The sequence below is a fragment of the Anser cygnoides genome, chromosome 18 (assembly GCF_040182565.1).
Source record: "Anser cygnoides isolate HZ-2024a breed goose chromosome 18, Taihu_goose_T2T_genome, whole genome shotgun sequence".
Taxonomy (NCBI): domain Eukaryota; kingdom Metazoa; phylum Chordata; class Aves; order Anseriformes; family Anatidae; genus Anser; species Anser cygnoides.
The window spans coordinates 5916957-5932969 of record NC_089890.1 but is presented as its reverse complement, the minus strand read 5'-3'; the positions used below and the strand labels follow the sequence as shown (position 1 = coordinate 5932969).

At 42.3% G+C, this 16013-nt stretch overlaps 1 protein-coding gene across 12 annotated transcripts in view; it reads right to left on the bottom strand.

Annotated features, from left to right (window-relative positions):
- The window catches only part of CUX1 (cut like homeobox 1), a 268876-nt gene that overhangs the window by 37403 nt on the left and 215460 nt on the right, over nucleotides 1-16013 (bottom strand). For 6 of the 12 annotated variants that reach the window (XM_066979718.1, XM_066979719.1, XM_066979726.1 and 3 more), the window contains 3 exons: nucleotides 7515-7817; nucleotides 5963-6025; nucleotides 2902-3090 (listed from right to left, as the gene is read on the bottom strand). The exons of 1 other annotated variant lie outside the window; for it this stretch is intronic. In XM_066979718.1, the coding sequence (XP_066835819.1) occupies nucleotides 2902-3090; nucleotides 5963-6025; nucleotides 7515-7817 (555 nt within the window). The remainder of the gene's footprint in view (nucleotides 1-2901; nucleotides 3091-5962; nucleotides 6026-7514; nucleotides 7818-16013) is intronic. 5 more of the 12 variants (XM_066979720.1, XM_066979722.1, XM_066979729.1 and 2 more) reach the window with 2 other exon arrangements.

Here is a 16013-nt window from a genome sequence, read left to right as displayed (position 1 = left end):
AGCAATGTGCAGCAACTTAAAGGAGTCCCTGAAACAAAACAGAGCCTTGGGTGGAAGATGTAAAACGTGTTTAGGCTATCTCTAACTGGAGTTTCTGGAATTTGGTCAGGTGACTGAGTTAACACCAGACACCCATGCATCGGGATGCTCTGAATCTCTCCTTTCTCTGCCCTCCAAAGGATGGCATTTCTGGCAGCTCAGAGCTCCCTGCTTTAGACTCCTAAAGACAGCACGTAGCTGCGATAGCTTGGGAAGAATTTCGAGCCCTATGCCTACCTCTGCTTTTGTAACCTCACAAAAGGTGCAAGGACTTATTTGGGTCTCTCGTGTGAATGGAACAAACCATACAAATGTACATATTTCCTTAACATAAAAATAAAGTCCTGCTGTTATGTCATGACCAATTGTTTTCCTGGAGGATAATGTATTATTAGAACAAATTTCTACTGGGCCAAAGGCACAATCCTGGCATGTGGCCATGTGCTGAACTAGTACCTAAGCACCAGGCTTTAATATCTCTCTCTGGAAACTTTATAAAAGCTTTTCCTTTCTAATTCTTATTTTAAACATATGTGCTGCATGTAGACAACATAAGGAGATCATTCAGCACATTTTCAGTGACAGCGAGGCTCAAACTGGAATTCAAGTTGCAAACACACTTGATTTTTGGAGACGTTTGATTTTTGTGTGTGATGGGTCTCCACTTCCCAGGAGACCTAAAAAAAAACACCACTGATGTCATGCGGGCAAAGGTCTGGATGTGTGTCTGAGACCAACTTGTCAAGGCCAGCTCTCTCTGCAGTCTTGCTACCTCTTCTTTTCCCCCTGCTGTTGCCAGCCCAGCATCAGCGTGTCCCTCTGGGAAGACTCCCCAGCATGTGCTCAGCTACAGATGATGCAGACACCATTGCAGAACTAGTGGCTGCCCACTGAGGTAAAGCAGAGCCCTTTCTAATACAATTTTTATCTTATGCAGTATTGAACAAGATTATTAAAAAGTGAAATAATGGGGAAATAAAGGGAATTAAATTTTCTCCTGACAGCAGGCTTCAGTACTGTTCAGTGAGGAGTGTGACGTTACCAGCAGCACACACACCGGGAGGCTATAAGGAAGAGGGATGAACTCCTCCTCGGCAGAAAAAGTGGTGCAGAGTGTCTCAGCCTACTGAGCGGGAACCCCTGGCTTCCTCCGAAGAGGTTCATTAATGAACGTTACAAATTTTCAGAATCTCTTAACAGGGCACTTATAGCATAAACTTCAGACTGGCAGAAAGGGAAAAAAAAAAAGATATATGCAGCTCACCTGTATCATAATTATCAATCTATTCTCTTAATAAACAGAGGCAGAGAAATAATTGATAATAATGTTTTACTGGTAGCAGATACAGTTGCATTGTCCTCTAATTGCCATTAGCTTAAGGGAAAGTTGAATTCTTTATGTGGCTCTAGTGCAATTTAAAAGGTTACATCACAGGATCCTTACCTGCATGAAAGGATTTTGCTGAAAATACAGGGCTGAATTCAGTTTGGAGTGCTCTGCCATGAGGACAGCTCTTACACAGTTGAGGCGCTCAGTACAGAGACTCAGATGATTTATAGCCTTATCTCTATTCAGGTGCCATCTACACAGCATATGTATTGCACAGTATTTGATAAGAATCCGGTTTAGAAAACAGTTTTGAAAGGATATTGTCAGTACTACTTTTAAATTATTTTTATTTTATTTTCCTGCATTATGGGTGATATTCTCTTTGAGGCTATAAAAATCCAGCTAGTTGACAATTTTATTTCTGCTGTATTTCTAATACGGCAAAACACCATCATGGCTCCCTTTGGTTCACAACTGTAAGTAGGAAACCCCAGTGGCTTGTGCTCCCAGTGGCAGATCACACACAATCTGAGATAAGATCCCGCACTGCATGGTATTACATGGGTTACTATAACAAGGATTTGATTATATTCTTAAAAGCATGCAAGACCACAATTTTCCCAGAAGCTCCCTCGCTGTAATTTTTAATATAATCACAAAGTTCTTGATCAAATGTGTTAATGCTTTCAGGACATCAGTCAACAGCAGTGCTTTCAGTGCACACGATTAGTGCTGTCTGTACTAATATCATTAAGCGATAGCTTGAGAGATGTATATATCATTAATTAGTTAACTGCTGATAATGGCAGTCTATGAGCCTCTCGTAAAATCACACATACACACTAAAACCAGGGCTCTGAATAACCACTGTTTTTTAGTAATCTATTTAAAATATAGAGAATAGGCTAAGATTATCAGGATACGCTCCCTCCTAAGATACCTGAAATAACTGAAATCTCTCACAGGTGCATGCTCATGACACGGCCATTTTACACAAGTGTGTCTGAATAAAATCACCTTCCCCAACCCTATAAAGGCTATAGACTGAATTATTCTCAAACACCCTTTCATAAATGCTGCATTTTTCTTGCCTCTTAGTAACCATCCATGCAGGACTGGAAGAAGATCTCTCAGGAATCAACACACAGCTCCTTCAGCCCAACATCTGTGACCAGCTGCAGCACCATTAACTAATAACCCAAAGCCAGCTCCCAAACTCACATTTCTCATTTGGTAAGGCAAGTTATCAGTGATACACCAGGGCCTCAGTAATTAATCTACAGGAGAATATAGCAATGATTTCATGACAGCTGGTGAATATTCAGGGGTTTTGTGTGTAATTTTTTTTTTTGAGATGTATCTGCTTGAGCTAGCATCAAATAAAACTAAGAAAAAGCTGTTATGAAGTCTGTTTGAATAACCTTCATAATACTGGATCAATGCTGCCTCTATACTCTTTATGGAGAATTATAAAAGACACAGTCATCTTTGAAATAATGGAAAACATGAGTCAGCAGTCAGCTCCAAGTTACCTTTTTTCTCCATTCGTTTCATATCCATCAGCTTCTCCACGTTGTTGGGATCGTTCAGCCACAGCTGCATGCGGACAAAGGGTTCTCGTCCCTTCAAACTCAGCTTGTGCCAGGGCTTTGGGCGAGCCAGAAGGTCTGAGACAGAGCCTTGTGTTAGCCCTAGGATTGTCTCCCCAAACAAACGCTGACCTAATATGAAATTGAAAATGGCATGAATTCATTCAGCTAAGAGACAAGGCAAACTAAAAAGACAGAACACATCTACGAGATCATTCATCAATTATTCTTACTTCAAAATTGCTTGAAAACCCAAAAGAAACATTTAGAAGAATAAAAGCTCTCCCCACCCACTAAAGGTGTAAATATTGAGCTTTAGTTTAATCCTTAGGATCTGACTGTGGCAAAGAGGGGAGCTCAACACCTTTAAGGATCAGGACCTTACAGTGGAAACAGTGTGCATAAAGTTAAAATTAATGAGATTAAAAATAAACCAAACTTGCAGCTAAGCAGGCAACTAGTTAAGAGCAGTGAGGCTACTTAGCTCTTGTGCAGGAGGGTATTGCAACAGCTTCGTTCCAGCAGGGCAATCCAAACATTTCAAGCAATCAACGAACCAAAACCAATGCAACCCCCATTCAGCAACAGTCATTTAAGTGTCCTCAAAGACATGTGTAAATATTTTCTGTGTTGTACTATATGTGGTGTTCTAACAGGGTTTTAGCAAGTGCAGATAATCACATTTTACAATATAACAGCTTTTCCAGTTTTTATAGCCTCTACAGTACTTCTAGTTAATAATTAATTTTACTTCTTTCACAATGCTATTGTCTGGCAGGGTAAAAACTAAAAATGCTTTTCAATGTACAGCATTTGTAAGTGCATTAATAACACTAGTTTTATATGGTTAAGATCTCAGTTATTGAGGACTGTGGAAAACGCCTCTGCAGCTCAAACCCAACCATACAGCTGCTTTCCTACAAACCTTTACTTCAGTTTTGTTCCTAAGCTAAACTGCCTTGATATGCAACAGCTTTTGTTACACGACAAAGCCTGAAGTCATCTGAGTCACCAACTGGTGATTTCTGACGGCAGTGCAGCTCTCATGTATTTTCAAGGTAACCCAAAGATCTTCCCATCCCGACCATGTTTAGGCCTCAGGGTCTTGTGTCTGATCCTTGGCTTCTGAATGCCCTCACCCCAACACAAAGCAGAACGCTTTTCCTTCACATCCTAGCAGTGCCAGCAGCGTTAGCCAGTGGCAGCAAACAGATCCCAAGGGGTCCGTGCAGATGCAGGCTTGTCCTCCTGCAGCCGTGCAGGACATGCTTGTCCTTGTCACTTGTAAAAGCACCATCAGCTCTTCCCTACACAGCCTCATCTGCTCCTGACACAAACTGGACGTGGGAAATACCTGCTCTGTAGCCCCCTCCCATGTGCCAGACTCCATAAATCTCCTCTTCCTCTTTAAATACCCCACAAAACTTCTGGCCTCATAATTTTTTTGCCTGCACAGGGAGATGAGGGATGGTGGGCTCAGTTAAGAGCAGACACCCATGCAGAACATCCCATGCGGATGAGTGGGGCAGGTGGCTCTGCAAAGCTTTTGGAGGAAGCAGTTGAGATTATGAAAGGTGGAGAGGGGAAGCAAGGACGGGGTTAGCAAGCGAGGCCGCTAATAAGCACTGGAACTAACCCTGAAAATAGTTCTTGCAGACTGAACAAAAACCTAATCAGAATTTACTTAGGTTCCTAAGTAATAAGTGATTTTCAACTTCCCTCACTATCAGGAAAATCAGAAGAAAGAAGTCATTGAGGGCCACCTTCAGAGCCTCTGTATTGTTAACCTACTGCCTCCCTGTTTCTCTTTATGTTTAAAAAGATGGGTAAGACCTTATCCATTTACCTTTAAAACTGCCAGCTACTTTTGAGCTAGGACTGCTTCTACAAAACTATTTTAATTTGCCTTAGTAAATAACTTTCCTTTAGAGTTGCCCCCACTTTCTGCTGCAGCGGGGTGAGCAGAGCTCTGACAGCCACGGTGCAGCGCCAGGCACTGCAACCGGCCATGTAAATGGGAGCGGGGACCTGACCCGGGTCAAACCAACCCGCCACCAGTAAAATGGGCAGTTTCGACTCAGACCAGCTGGTCTGGCTTACTGTGCAGCCATACAGACAGGAATACTGGCACTAATGTGCAAAGGGGGCAGAAATAAGCAGCCCGGAGCAGGTCCTAGCAAGGCTGCTGAAGGAAATGACCTTCAAATTACAGCCCAGGAATTAAACATCCAAGGAAGGAGATAACATCACGTTCTTTAGGTATTAAGGAAGAAGCTAAAGATGTTTGTGTCATTTATCTTATCCTAGGATACAGCAGGGCAGGATAAAACACCTGAAAGACTCCCAAGCCAATGGAGAATGTGTTAGAAATCATTCTTGGGGTAGCAGATGTATCGCATTCTGTCTTCATCAGTGTTATTAATAACTTAAATATTTTTAAGCACAGGCTTCCTAAAACTCCTGTTAATTCTCCCCATCTTTTTGCCTAACGTTCTTCACACCTGTTCCCACTGATGTAGCTGTTCATGGAGGAAACTTCCTGCAAATCATTGCTGCTTTCATGGTTAGTCCCAGCCCTTCCTGCAAAATCCCCAATACTGCAATCTTTCAACAGCTCACTGCATTCGCTTCCCTCTGTGTCCGGGTTATATGTTGCTCAACGGGGAATCACTGATAATATGACATTTGGGGGTAGGAACACTAGCAACAACTCAGCGTTAACTCTGCCAGCATCGTTTGCTAAAATGGTGACTGCTGAACGAATGCTTAAAAGCACGGGAGGAGAGACCCGTCAAACCCAAGCCTGGTTTGCTGAGCCATCTGGAATAGTTTCACACAATCGTGGTCTTTACTGGCCGATGGTATTTGAAGGGAGCCACCAGCAGTTGCCTAAGACAGGTTCACAAGGCCCTGTGGCCTAAGACAGAGAAACCTGTGCACCAAGTCAGCCTGGCGCACTAGCACACTGAGGGCGCAAAAGGAGACATTGAAACTGGTTCCACACCTAATGCAGAGTTTGGGGCACATTTCCTGGCTCTTCTGCTGCTTTTTAGGCTTGTCAGCCACACTGTAGGAAAACAAAAATCATGGGAAATAAAAAAGACTAAGTAAAAATGGCATCAAAGCAAATGTAAACAAAAATACTTTTTTCAAACCTCTCTGGAACACCAGAGCAGGTACAGCACTCAACAGTATTTTGCTTAAAAACTAGGGGCTTGAACTTGTAAACCCTTCCCGTGACTTGTGGCTTTATCTGTACATTAGGTCCACTGAACTAGCAACCACAGTTTGCCTATGTCAATGTGCACGAGCAAGTAATTCTGCTGGGTTCAGTGGAAGACTCTCATGCAGAGTATGCCCAGGATCAGGGCCATTTTCCATTTTTTTTCCCCAAATTACATTAAATGAGAACTTGCCACCTCCCCCACCCCAGTATTCTTCCCCCTTTTAAAAAAAATCTCTGACAGTAACACCTGTTATCCTGTGTCTAGCTGAAAAAAGGCCTTCCTTATGTACTGAAATAAAGGAGTTTTTATTTATACAGTCATAACATTCAGATGATATGGATGAAATTCTTCCCACGTACATATCAGCAGTCTAAACCTAAACTTATCTTTTTGGACCCATCTCTAGCGAACAGTGAGAAACTGGCACCTCTGGAGAGTGGTTTGTCTCCACCAGCTCAGACATCTACTTTGAACATCTAAATGCAGGTGAGATGAATCCCATGCTCAGCACCAGATGTACGTATAGGTAACGCTGGTGCAACCTTCCTGCCTTCTACCGAGAAATTTCAAAGGATTCCTAAAAGTTTCCCAATGCCTTGTGAGGAAAGCAAGTGTTAAACAGATAAGAACTAGTGATTTAGAGGCACAGTGGCAGCATTAAGCATGGATTTCGCACACTCAGATCGGGTTATTCCCTTTGACTATTCCAAATATTGTCAGCCATATCAACATTACACTTAATTTGATACCTAAAAACTCATCTGCAGGCAAAAGCAGCCTTTGCTTTGCGTGTCTCTAAGCAATATAACCGAATGGCCCCATACGCCTACCTACAGGTTCATATAAACCTCAGCTGAGTCTGAATTTACCATCCTAGCTCTGCAGGCACACTACATTTTCCCTTGTGATGCATCTCCCTTTCCAATCATGCTGCACTCCTCTACTTCACCTCTGCCTGAACTGCTGATGCCTTGAACCTACAAGCACGGGGAAATCAGCATTTCTCAAGTGGAGACCTTACTGGCTTTGGGATTTTGGTCATCCTGACAGCCTGCTGGACTGCATTTAGGGAGGTGGGAGCAGTATCTGGCTGGTGAGCCAGAATCAGAGCTTAAGGAGAGCAAGGGTATCATCATATATTGGTAGAGTATGACAATATGAAAGCATTTTTTTTTACTCTTTAAAAATATCTTTTTAAAAGGTGAAAGCTAAGGCCAGAGTCAAAACCAAGTACTCTTGTAATCATCAGTTACTGAAATATAGCTTAGAAATAAAAGCATGAAAACTTTCATTTTATTTCAGCCAAGCAATGAGAATAAAGCGATTTACCAAGATTGTTGTCCGTTAGCACTTCTTTGACCCTTTTTGTAATGCCATACGTATCCAGCTCAGGGGACATAGCAACCAGTTCTTGAATGCTGAGTGCCGAGTGGCCTGACAGCGGCAAAGGTGTTGTGGACTGGGATTCAGAAGCAGGCGGCTCACTAGATTCTTGGGATTTGCCATCCTTACTTGTCTCTATAGTGGGACAGGGCTGCTGTACCAATTCAGTCAGGCTTTTCACTGATTCACTGGAACTCATAGGAGATTCAGGAGCAGGACTGCAACTGGCAGAAGTCTTTGGAGTGCTTTCTGCAATTAAAAAAAGAAAAAAAGTCCCCACTTTAGCATAATTGTAATGTTTTGATTGCAGGATATTTAACTTTCCTCTCATTTATATTCTACCTACTTAAAGAAATGCCTAAGTATGCAAAATGCTACTTCTTATGACTTGGTTACTGAAAAGCCTCCTTTTAAAAACAGAATTATTTTCTAATTTTATCTTGAGTAATCTTTTCTTTCATAAAAAGACAAGAATATACAAATAAAAATCAGGAATAAATGAAGTGCAACCACTTGTAAGGTTGCATGGAATTTCCTTGGTCAGGAAATCTTATAGTTCTGCTTTCTACAACATTTTTGTGTAAGGATGCTCTTAAATCTACTGTTATAGACTGGTTTAAGCCTCTTTCTATGACCTATAAGAAACTCACTTAGCCACTATGTGCTACTGTCAATGAGGGATTTTCTACAATTGATACAACTTTGTATCTTGAGACTGTTATTGATTTCATATTGTTTATCACATGCATCATGTTTTTGCACTTTTCTTTGCCCAGAATTAACAAGATTAAAATACAGTTTCTAATTATGTTGTATTAATTAATGTGTTTGAGAATACAACAAAAAGATGGCTAGTGGATCAGGAGACACCAAAATCTCTTATTTTGACACTTTGAAAGAAAGCTTTCTGAATCTGTTAATTTGCCAACAATAGGTTCTGTACAAGATGTTGTTTTCCCCTCCTAAGTTCACATTTATCTCTAATGGAATGTACCAACGAGCTTAGGCAGAAAATCCAGACATCTAAGGGTACAGTCTAAACATTTTTTTAGGGCACCAACATGTAAACGATGTGCTTTAGAAGAACAATTCCCTTAAAAAGATAAAGAGTACATTCAATTTCTCCATTTACAGTTCCATTTTCGTGGGACTGCTTCTTTCTCCTTGCTGTCTTACATCTCATTAGCTGTCATGGTTAATTATAGGTATCTCAGATTCATACATCAGCAGATTCACCTCGAGATCTCTGGAGGAAGCTTACAATGTTCACCATCGTGCAAGGATGAGGCCAGTCTGCATGAAAATCCCAGTCTCTGCACAGAACTGTGTTTTCCTGAGATCTGCAACACTGCTGGGGCAGCGGCTTGCTCTGCAGCCATCCCTACCAAGGTAACGGCTAACCCCAAATTTCCCCCTTTTTCCCTATTCAGAATGCAGGCAAGTCCTCACAGAGCACACAGCTCATGCAGCACGGATGGCAAATCCTTGGCACTACAGGAAAACACCGCGTAACTAAAAGTAGGGTTCAAATGGAGCAGGGTTCACGGTGTAATTGTGGTGTTCAAGGCAACAGAAGCTCTCTCGATCCTGCTTTTTAAGAGAGGTTCCCTGACACCGAGCTGCTCTCAAAGCAAGCAATTGGACTTATTTCTCAGTGCTTTATGAAAGATGCAAAATAGGCAGACATACAAAGAAAGCAAGGTGCATATAAATCTTTAAGGCGAGAAGGATATTATAAATCCTATTTCTTTCCTCTGTTCACCCCAGGTCACCATACAACTGAATATAAAACCCAGCAAATGTTATTTTTGTATCAGGAGCAGCGGAGGAATTGTACTGTAAATTTGCCCTGATTCACCCATGCGAGGGACCAATTTGGCAGATCATCCATCTTGTTCACTGTACACTGTCAGGGATGGCATGAATTCCCTACATGATAAACAGATTTCTTCTCAGGTCTGTGTCCTTTAACCCACAGCAAGGTCAAAATTATGGCTGCCTGGCTAATAAACTGCACGGCACTCGTTCAAGTTCCCTCTAATTTTGTCCCTTGTGCCAGCTTATAGAAATCTTACCGAGTAACTAGAGCAGCTGCAAATTTCCTATACAATTCCTCATCCGAGCCCCGTAAACCACATGCACACACGGAGACCACAAAAAATCCCAAACCAAACCAAACCAACCTCCCCCCCCATGCAGGACTCAACAAAAGCATGTAGTGATGCTTCCTCCTCCCTCTCCCTTCCCTGCCCAGCCTAATTACGTAAACAACGGAGGTAATCTATATTATAATCTATCACCGAAATGCTCCACGGTGCTCACATATTAGCTTATTTATTTTTTATATCACACATCGAGAGCTTACTTGAATTTTGTTTTTAAGACCAATCTGCTGCTTATTGACTCAAAAAAAGGTAGGATTATCTGAATCTAATTTTGGAAGGCAGTACAGATGACAAACTGCTTTTTTTCTCCCAATGAAAGCAAGTGTACAGCGATTTCAGATGAGGCATTATGCGCATCAACTACAAATAACTCCAAATATGCTCCCCACTCATTCTTAGCACTTTTCCCTTATGGAAAAACATTTCTGAGATGATATAAATATTGGAGGAAAAGATCCATTATTTGGAAAAGTCAATTCAATAATCAAATAACGCAAACATTTCCCGTTAATCTACTTAAAAAATTAAATAGACATTTAGAGTACAAGTGATTGCTGACAGAACAAAGGGGAAAATTGAATGTATTCACTATTACAAATTAAACTGTCAATCTACAGTCATTTCATATGTTTTATGAAATAATTTGTCTGCATTCATTTCTCTCAAGTTCCTCACAGGACAAAGAAACAAATTCAGGACATCTGAAAAATAGATATTAAGATTTCAAAAGTAGCAATTGAACATTTCCAATGAAAGTAATAGTGAAAGCATATTTTTTAAAAACACGTTCTGTTTTTCTAACCCCAGACTTAAATGAAAAATAGTGCTAACTTAAGAGCAATCTAATTTCTTGTGAGCATGTAAGCAATGCTTGCTGAACATTTACACACGTATTTAGAGAAGAGGAGGTCATTTGTCCAGATGGGTGTAAAACTGTGTTATATTAGGCTCTGGGCATCCCATCGTGCACAAATGGCAAATCCCACACTATTGACAAAGTCTCTTTAATAAATTTCAGATAAACTTTGCAATACCAAGGGTACTCTGCATTTTGCATCCCAGCAGCCTGTATACAGTTTAAAACCTGAAGCAAAAGCCCAAAAGCTTCAAAAATAAGGTGAAGTAAAGAGCTAGAGAGATCAAGAGTATCACTGGTGTCACACTCTCTGCATCACCTACGAATTTCTTATTTTTTATTCATTTTTTGAAGCCTCAGGTAGCCACAGAAGTGAGCCATGCCTTGCACTTTGTAGAGGCTGGGAGAAAGACCTGCAACAAAACCCCTCCAAACTAACTTGGTGGGAAGATGGTGTGTGTCAGGACCCGAGTATGTGATGAAGATATGGGTCAACATGATGACTTTTGATGATCAAGAAACTGGGGTAAATTCTACATAAGTAGTGGTTGACATTGACAAGTGTCATCATAGAGACACAACCCTAGAGAGGGACATATAATCTAATTTAAAGGTACAACAATGAATGGAAACAAACTCAACATTATACAAATATCTTCTCATTTTATTTTCTTTTTAAATAGTATTTTTCCTATGTAAAATCACTGCTTGAATGACCATCTACTGCAACACAACCCAACATGATCATTACAGCTTACCCACATTCCACCCATCTGTTTAGTACCTAACAGTTAAGAAAGTGAACATACTTTGCAGACCATTTAGGGTGTACAACCAGGGTTTGGCTGAGTGTATCATAAAACTGTCTGAGAACTATAACAAATTGACCTGGCCTTAATTATATGAATGTAGAAAATCTTTCGTGGTCTTGCTTTCCTTGTTGCAATGGATGAAGCCAAATGATGCTTTGGTTCCATCCATCCTCTCTACACCTTCCTCAGTTTCTATCATGATCATGTTCCAGAAAACGCAAGACAGTCTGAAGCAGAGTTCTGGCCTTAGTTCATTGGGTATGGCAGTTTTCCTGAACTTAATATTCAATTCTCTTGTTCTTCTCCAACTGCAAGATATCCTGTCCCCGTGCTAAGGTCAGGCCCCCAGCACTGGTTCCTGGGTCCATAACTCCTTAAACACTGGCTGCAGAAGGTTTTGGACTACGGTTATCCCTCCGGTGCCCCACAAATTACCTGAAAAGACCTCCCCCAGCACAGCATCCGCCTGACACGACCCTCTACAAGGACTCACCATGTTCTCCCACCGTGACGTGACAAAGTCCCTGTGGGGTGTAACCAACCACTGGCTGCACTGGGCTCCCCTCCGGCACAACGCTGTGCTCCTGAGGAGCGTGAGACAATTCATTACAGCCTGCAAAACTGCAGGACACCGTACGAGGGACTGTTTTGATGTACAGGAACTCTTCCACCTGCAGGAAGCACCTTCAACACATCCCTTGGTAAAAAAGCAGCGGTCCAGCTCAGACCCACAGCACACAGCAGCTGGAGCCTCCTACTGAAGCTCACCTCAGATGCAAAGACTTCCAGGTCACGTCTGCTACCCCTCCCTGAAAATCACAGACATCTACATGACCTGACGCCAGCCTCAAATGTACTCCATCAACAGCAGTATCCAGATAACAGCGCGCTGCGGAGCCCTGCGTACGGCTTCACCAGTCCAGAAGCATCACGCTGCTGCCAGCCAGCACGGGCAGGTTCCCCAGGTACTTCCTGCATACATTTTGAGAGCTGCAGGTTTGCCACTTTTGCTCAGACCCTGCCTCGGCTCCTTTATGTCCTCTTGTGAACTAAAGGGCGTGCAACAAGAGCACCTGAACTCACAAGCATCCGACACGAGCTCAGCGTGCTGAGCCTCCCCTGCCAGCACCCTCCGCTTCCCCGAGGAGCATCCTGCACTTCAGCAGCCCAGGAACTGCAGGAGGAACAAACTGCCCAACCGTGGGTGCTAGCACAAGCCACTAAGCTGCAAAAAGACTTGGGGGAATCAAGGTACATGGAGAAGTTGGGGGAAGACCATGCAAAACACAGAAGGTATTCAGGGGCCTCTAAATGGATTATGAAAAATATTATATTCTAAAGACAGCAGGCCGACAACAGCTGCCTTAAGTTTCACAGAGAAGTGGATTGAAAAAAGCAGATCCACTATAATTTTCAGAGACAAATCTCTGTAGTTTATCTGATCCACTATTTAAATTTTAATACAGAGTCCTCTATCTGCAGTAATAATAACCTAAATTCCATTTAGTGTTCATTTGAGCAGTCAGGATAAAGTCATTTCTTATTATCTCCCCACTGTGTAAAAAACAGCTTGAAGGTAGGAAGTCAGCAAGCATTTTCACCAAAAAGTAATTATTGTAAGTGACATTTTTACTGCTGGCATGCCATAAGGCGAACTGCGCATTTGGAAGGACAAGTTGCTAAAACAAAATGACAGGGTGCTCCGTGACATTCCGACAGGAACCCAAACATGATTTATCTGGCGGTTGGGTTGATGTACCACTTCTCGTGATGTCCCAAGCCTGGGCTTCAGGTCCACGGCAGACCAGTGGAACCCACAGCTCCTTACCACGGGACAGCAAGAAGAGGATGCTCCGCGCACGGCAGCGCGGGAGGCAGCCAAGCATCCTGTGCTCCGCTCATTGCTTTTACGGCAAATTAGTATGAAAGATAAAAGCAGACAAATGCGGACAGGAGATTTCTCGGCAACCTCTTAAAAGAGCATTTGGTACTTCAGGGCCTGCATTTACCTCCTCATACAGATCAGTTAATGGACAACAACAGACCTGGCAGGCTGCCTGAGATCCACGTGTCGCACACTGGGACTGGATGGGTTTCTGTGTTCCCCTGGTCACTGGGCTGCCCACCCTGTCCAGTTTGTAGACCAAAACCCAGGGTGTGTTGTCCTGAGAGCCAGGCCCTCCTCACCCAGCTCATCAACGACAGCGTACTCAGGACAACCCAGTTACTGTTTTCCAGGGCCTGACATTTCCAGGCAGAGTTCTCGTTCCCAACCTTCTGCCTCATTTTAACTCCAGAAGCGCTGCCTTTGCGGGATCTCCTTACGCACCCCAACAGCTCTCCCCGTTAACAGCCGTACAGTGCAAGTTTGATCTCTGTAATAAATCAGGTAAGCATTTGTTGAACAGCACCGCAATACATCCCTCTTCTGACTAATTAAACGAAAACACCCGTGAAAGCTGAACTCTTCCTCGCAGGTAGCATTTTTGGTGGATTTACTTTAAGTGAATGAATCTTGCCTATTTACAATGTGCAAATTAATGTGGCTTATGAAAATATGATCCTCCCTATAGTTATAAACTCCCCCAGTTATTTGTAGGGAGTATAAAAACCTCCCTCCAGTGTGCACATATAATGATATGAAGTAGGTAGGTCCGTGCGTTCATGATTGCAAGTGCTTGCTATAGTTATGATTATAGATTTCCACCATGACCCGGGGGATTTTGTTTGTTTATTTTGCAAATGTTGTAACTTTGGGGAAAACGTTATTTTGGGTCTCGGCTCAGGGAAATTTTATGTGAAGGGGGGAAGGGATCAAAAGAAAATGCCCTTCAGGACAGCATGCAGATGTATGTGTGTCTGCACTGAATGGGGAGGAAACCAGCTCTGGCTAACTCAGAGATTACTAGGGGAAAATAAACAATAAAAGTCCCCATTCTGCATAGGAATAACATACGTCAAAGACAGAAGCACATACATCTAGCTGAAGGATCAGAGTAAATGTTAAAAGTACCTGAAATTATCGGCTTCTGAGTATTGTTGGAGAATTACAGGGTGTAGCTGCAACTTTATGCTGCATTTTCAATAATTACATGGTTTGCTCTGTGCTTATACTAAAAAACATATGTTTTTAGCCATTCTAGAAAGCAGAAGGAGCTAGAGAAATAAGATGAAGTTCAGAAAAGAACTGGCATTAGACTCATGAAGAAAAATTTACAGCTGAACATTTACAAGTTCTTAGATAAGTTAGGTGACCAATTCTTCTTGCAATGAAGGCGCACTCACAAATGCCTCACAGTCTTGGAAATCGCACTACTGTGCCCCAAACCATGCTAACAGTGCAGCTTCTCTCGTGGGGCTTGCTCCTCTTTCTCTGGTCTTCGTTGCTGAGCGCCCTGCCCTGGGTGGTGAGTGCTGGCAGCCCTTTGAATGCACCCCGCACCAGCAAGCACCTAAACTCTATTAGAGAGGTACTTTGTGCCCTGCTGATGCAAAATGCCTCATAAGCTGAAAAGTTCTGGCCTGTACAACATAAGCACCATGGTACGGCTGGATGCAGGGAGGCAAGCTCAGCTACAAGCACAGGAGGAATGGCCAAGCCACGTCTCGGAGAGCTCAACAACCGTAGGGTGGCACCAACTCAAACCAGATTAGGAGGGCTCTGGGATTTGTCCGCTGGGGTGTGGATGGGCTCGAGTAGGGGCTACAGATCACTACGAGGGGCAGTTTGGATATGCAGATGTGCAGAAGGATGCAACTTTTGTTAATTAAAGAGAAAAACCCCACTGAGATCTACCCAGTGCTGGGCTGGACACACCAACCCCTGGCACAAGTGCACCATCCGAGACAGCTTTCAGATACGCACCATTAAGGGACACTTGCAATGGCCCATAGGGAAGCAGATCTCATGATTTTATGTGCTGTTTTACATGAAATGAAGGAAAATAGAAAGAACTTGGGAATTATTTTTAGTTGGATGAAGAGACAGAATCAGAAACATCAGAACACCGTTTGGGTCAGACCAGCAGCCCCAAAATCCTTTCCAAGTCTCCCTAGCCAAAATCAGATGTCTATGGAAGAGGTAAACAATGCAACAAGCACATAGGGAGAATTTCCTCAAATACCTACTGGCTTGCACATAGGTTCCTAAGTAGGATATTTGCACTGAAAAGTGCTGAATGTTTTTTTTATTTTTTAATTTTTAATTTTTCTCCAGTATCACCCTTAAACAATTAAAAAAACATTTATATTATGAAATCAGATTTTAATTTAGATGATTAATGGCAAAACCATGGCTGCTTTAAAAGACATTGCTCTGCCTTGTTAATCTTTATTTAATATTCAGATTTTTCTGGGTTTCCGTAACTTAGTCAGAAGTCAATATTTAGAAATAAGTGTTGGAAAATATTTTCAATAACCTTATTATTAAAACAGCTTGTGTGCACAAGCTTTATTAAGGATTTTTCTGAATATTAAAACAAATATGTCACGAAAGCAATCAATCAAGATGCCACAACCCCACACAGTTACACTTTTAGTATAATCAAAACAAACCCGTGCACAATACCTTTTGGAAAACAGACTTAGAGCTTTTAGAGAGGCTCTGTGGCAA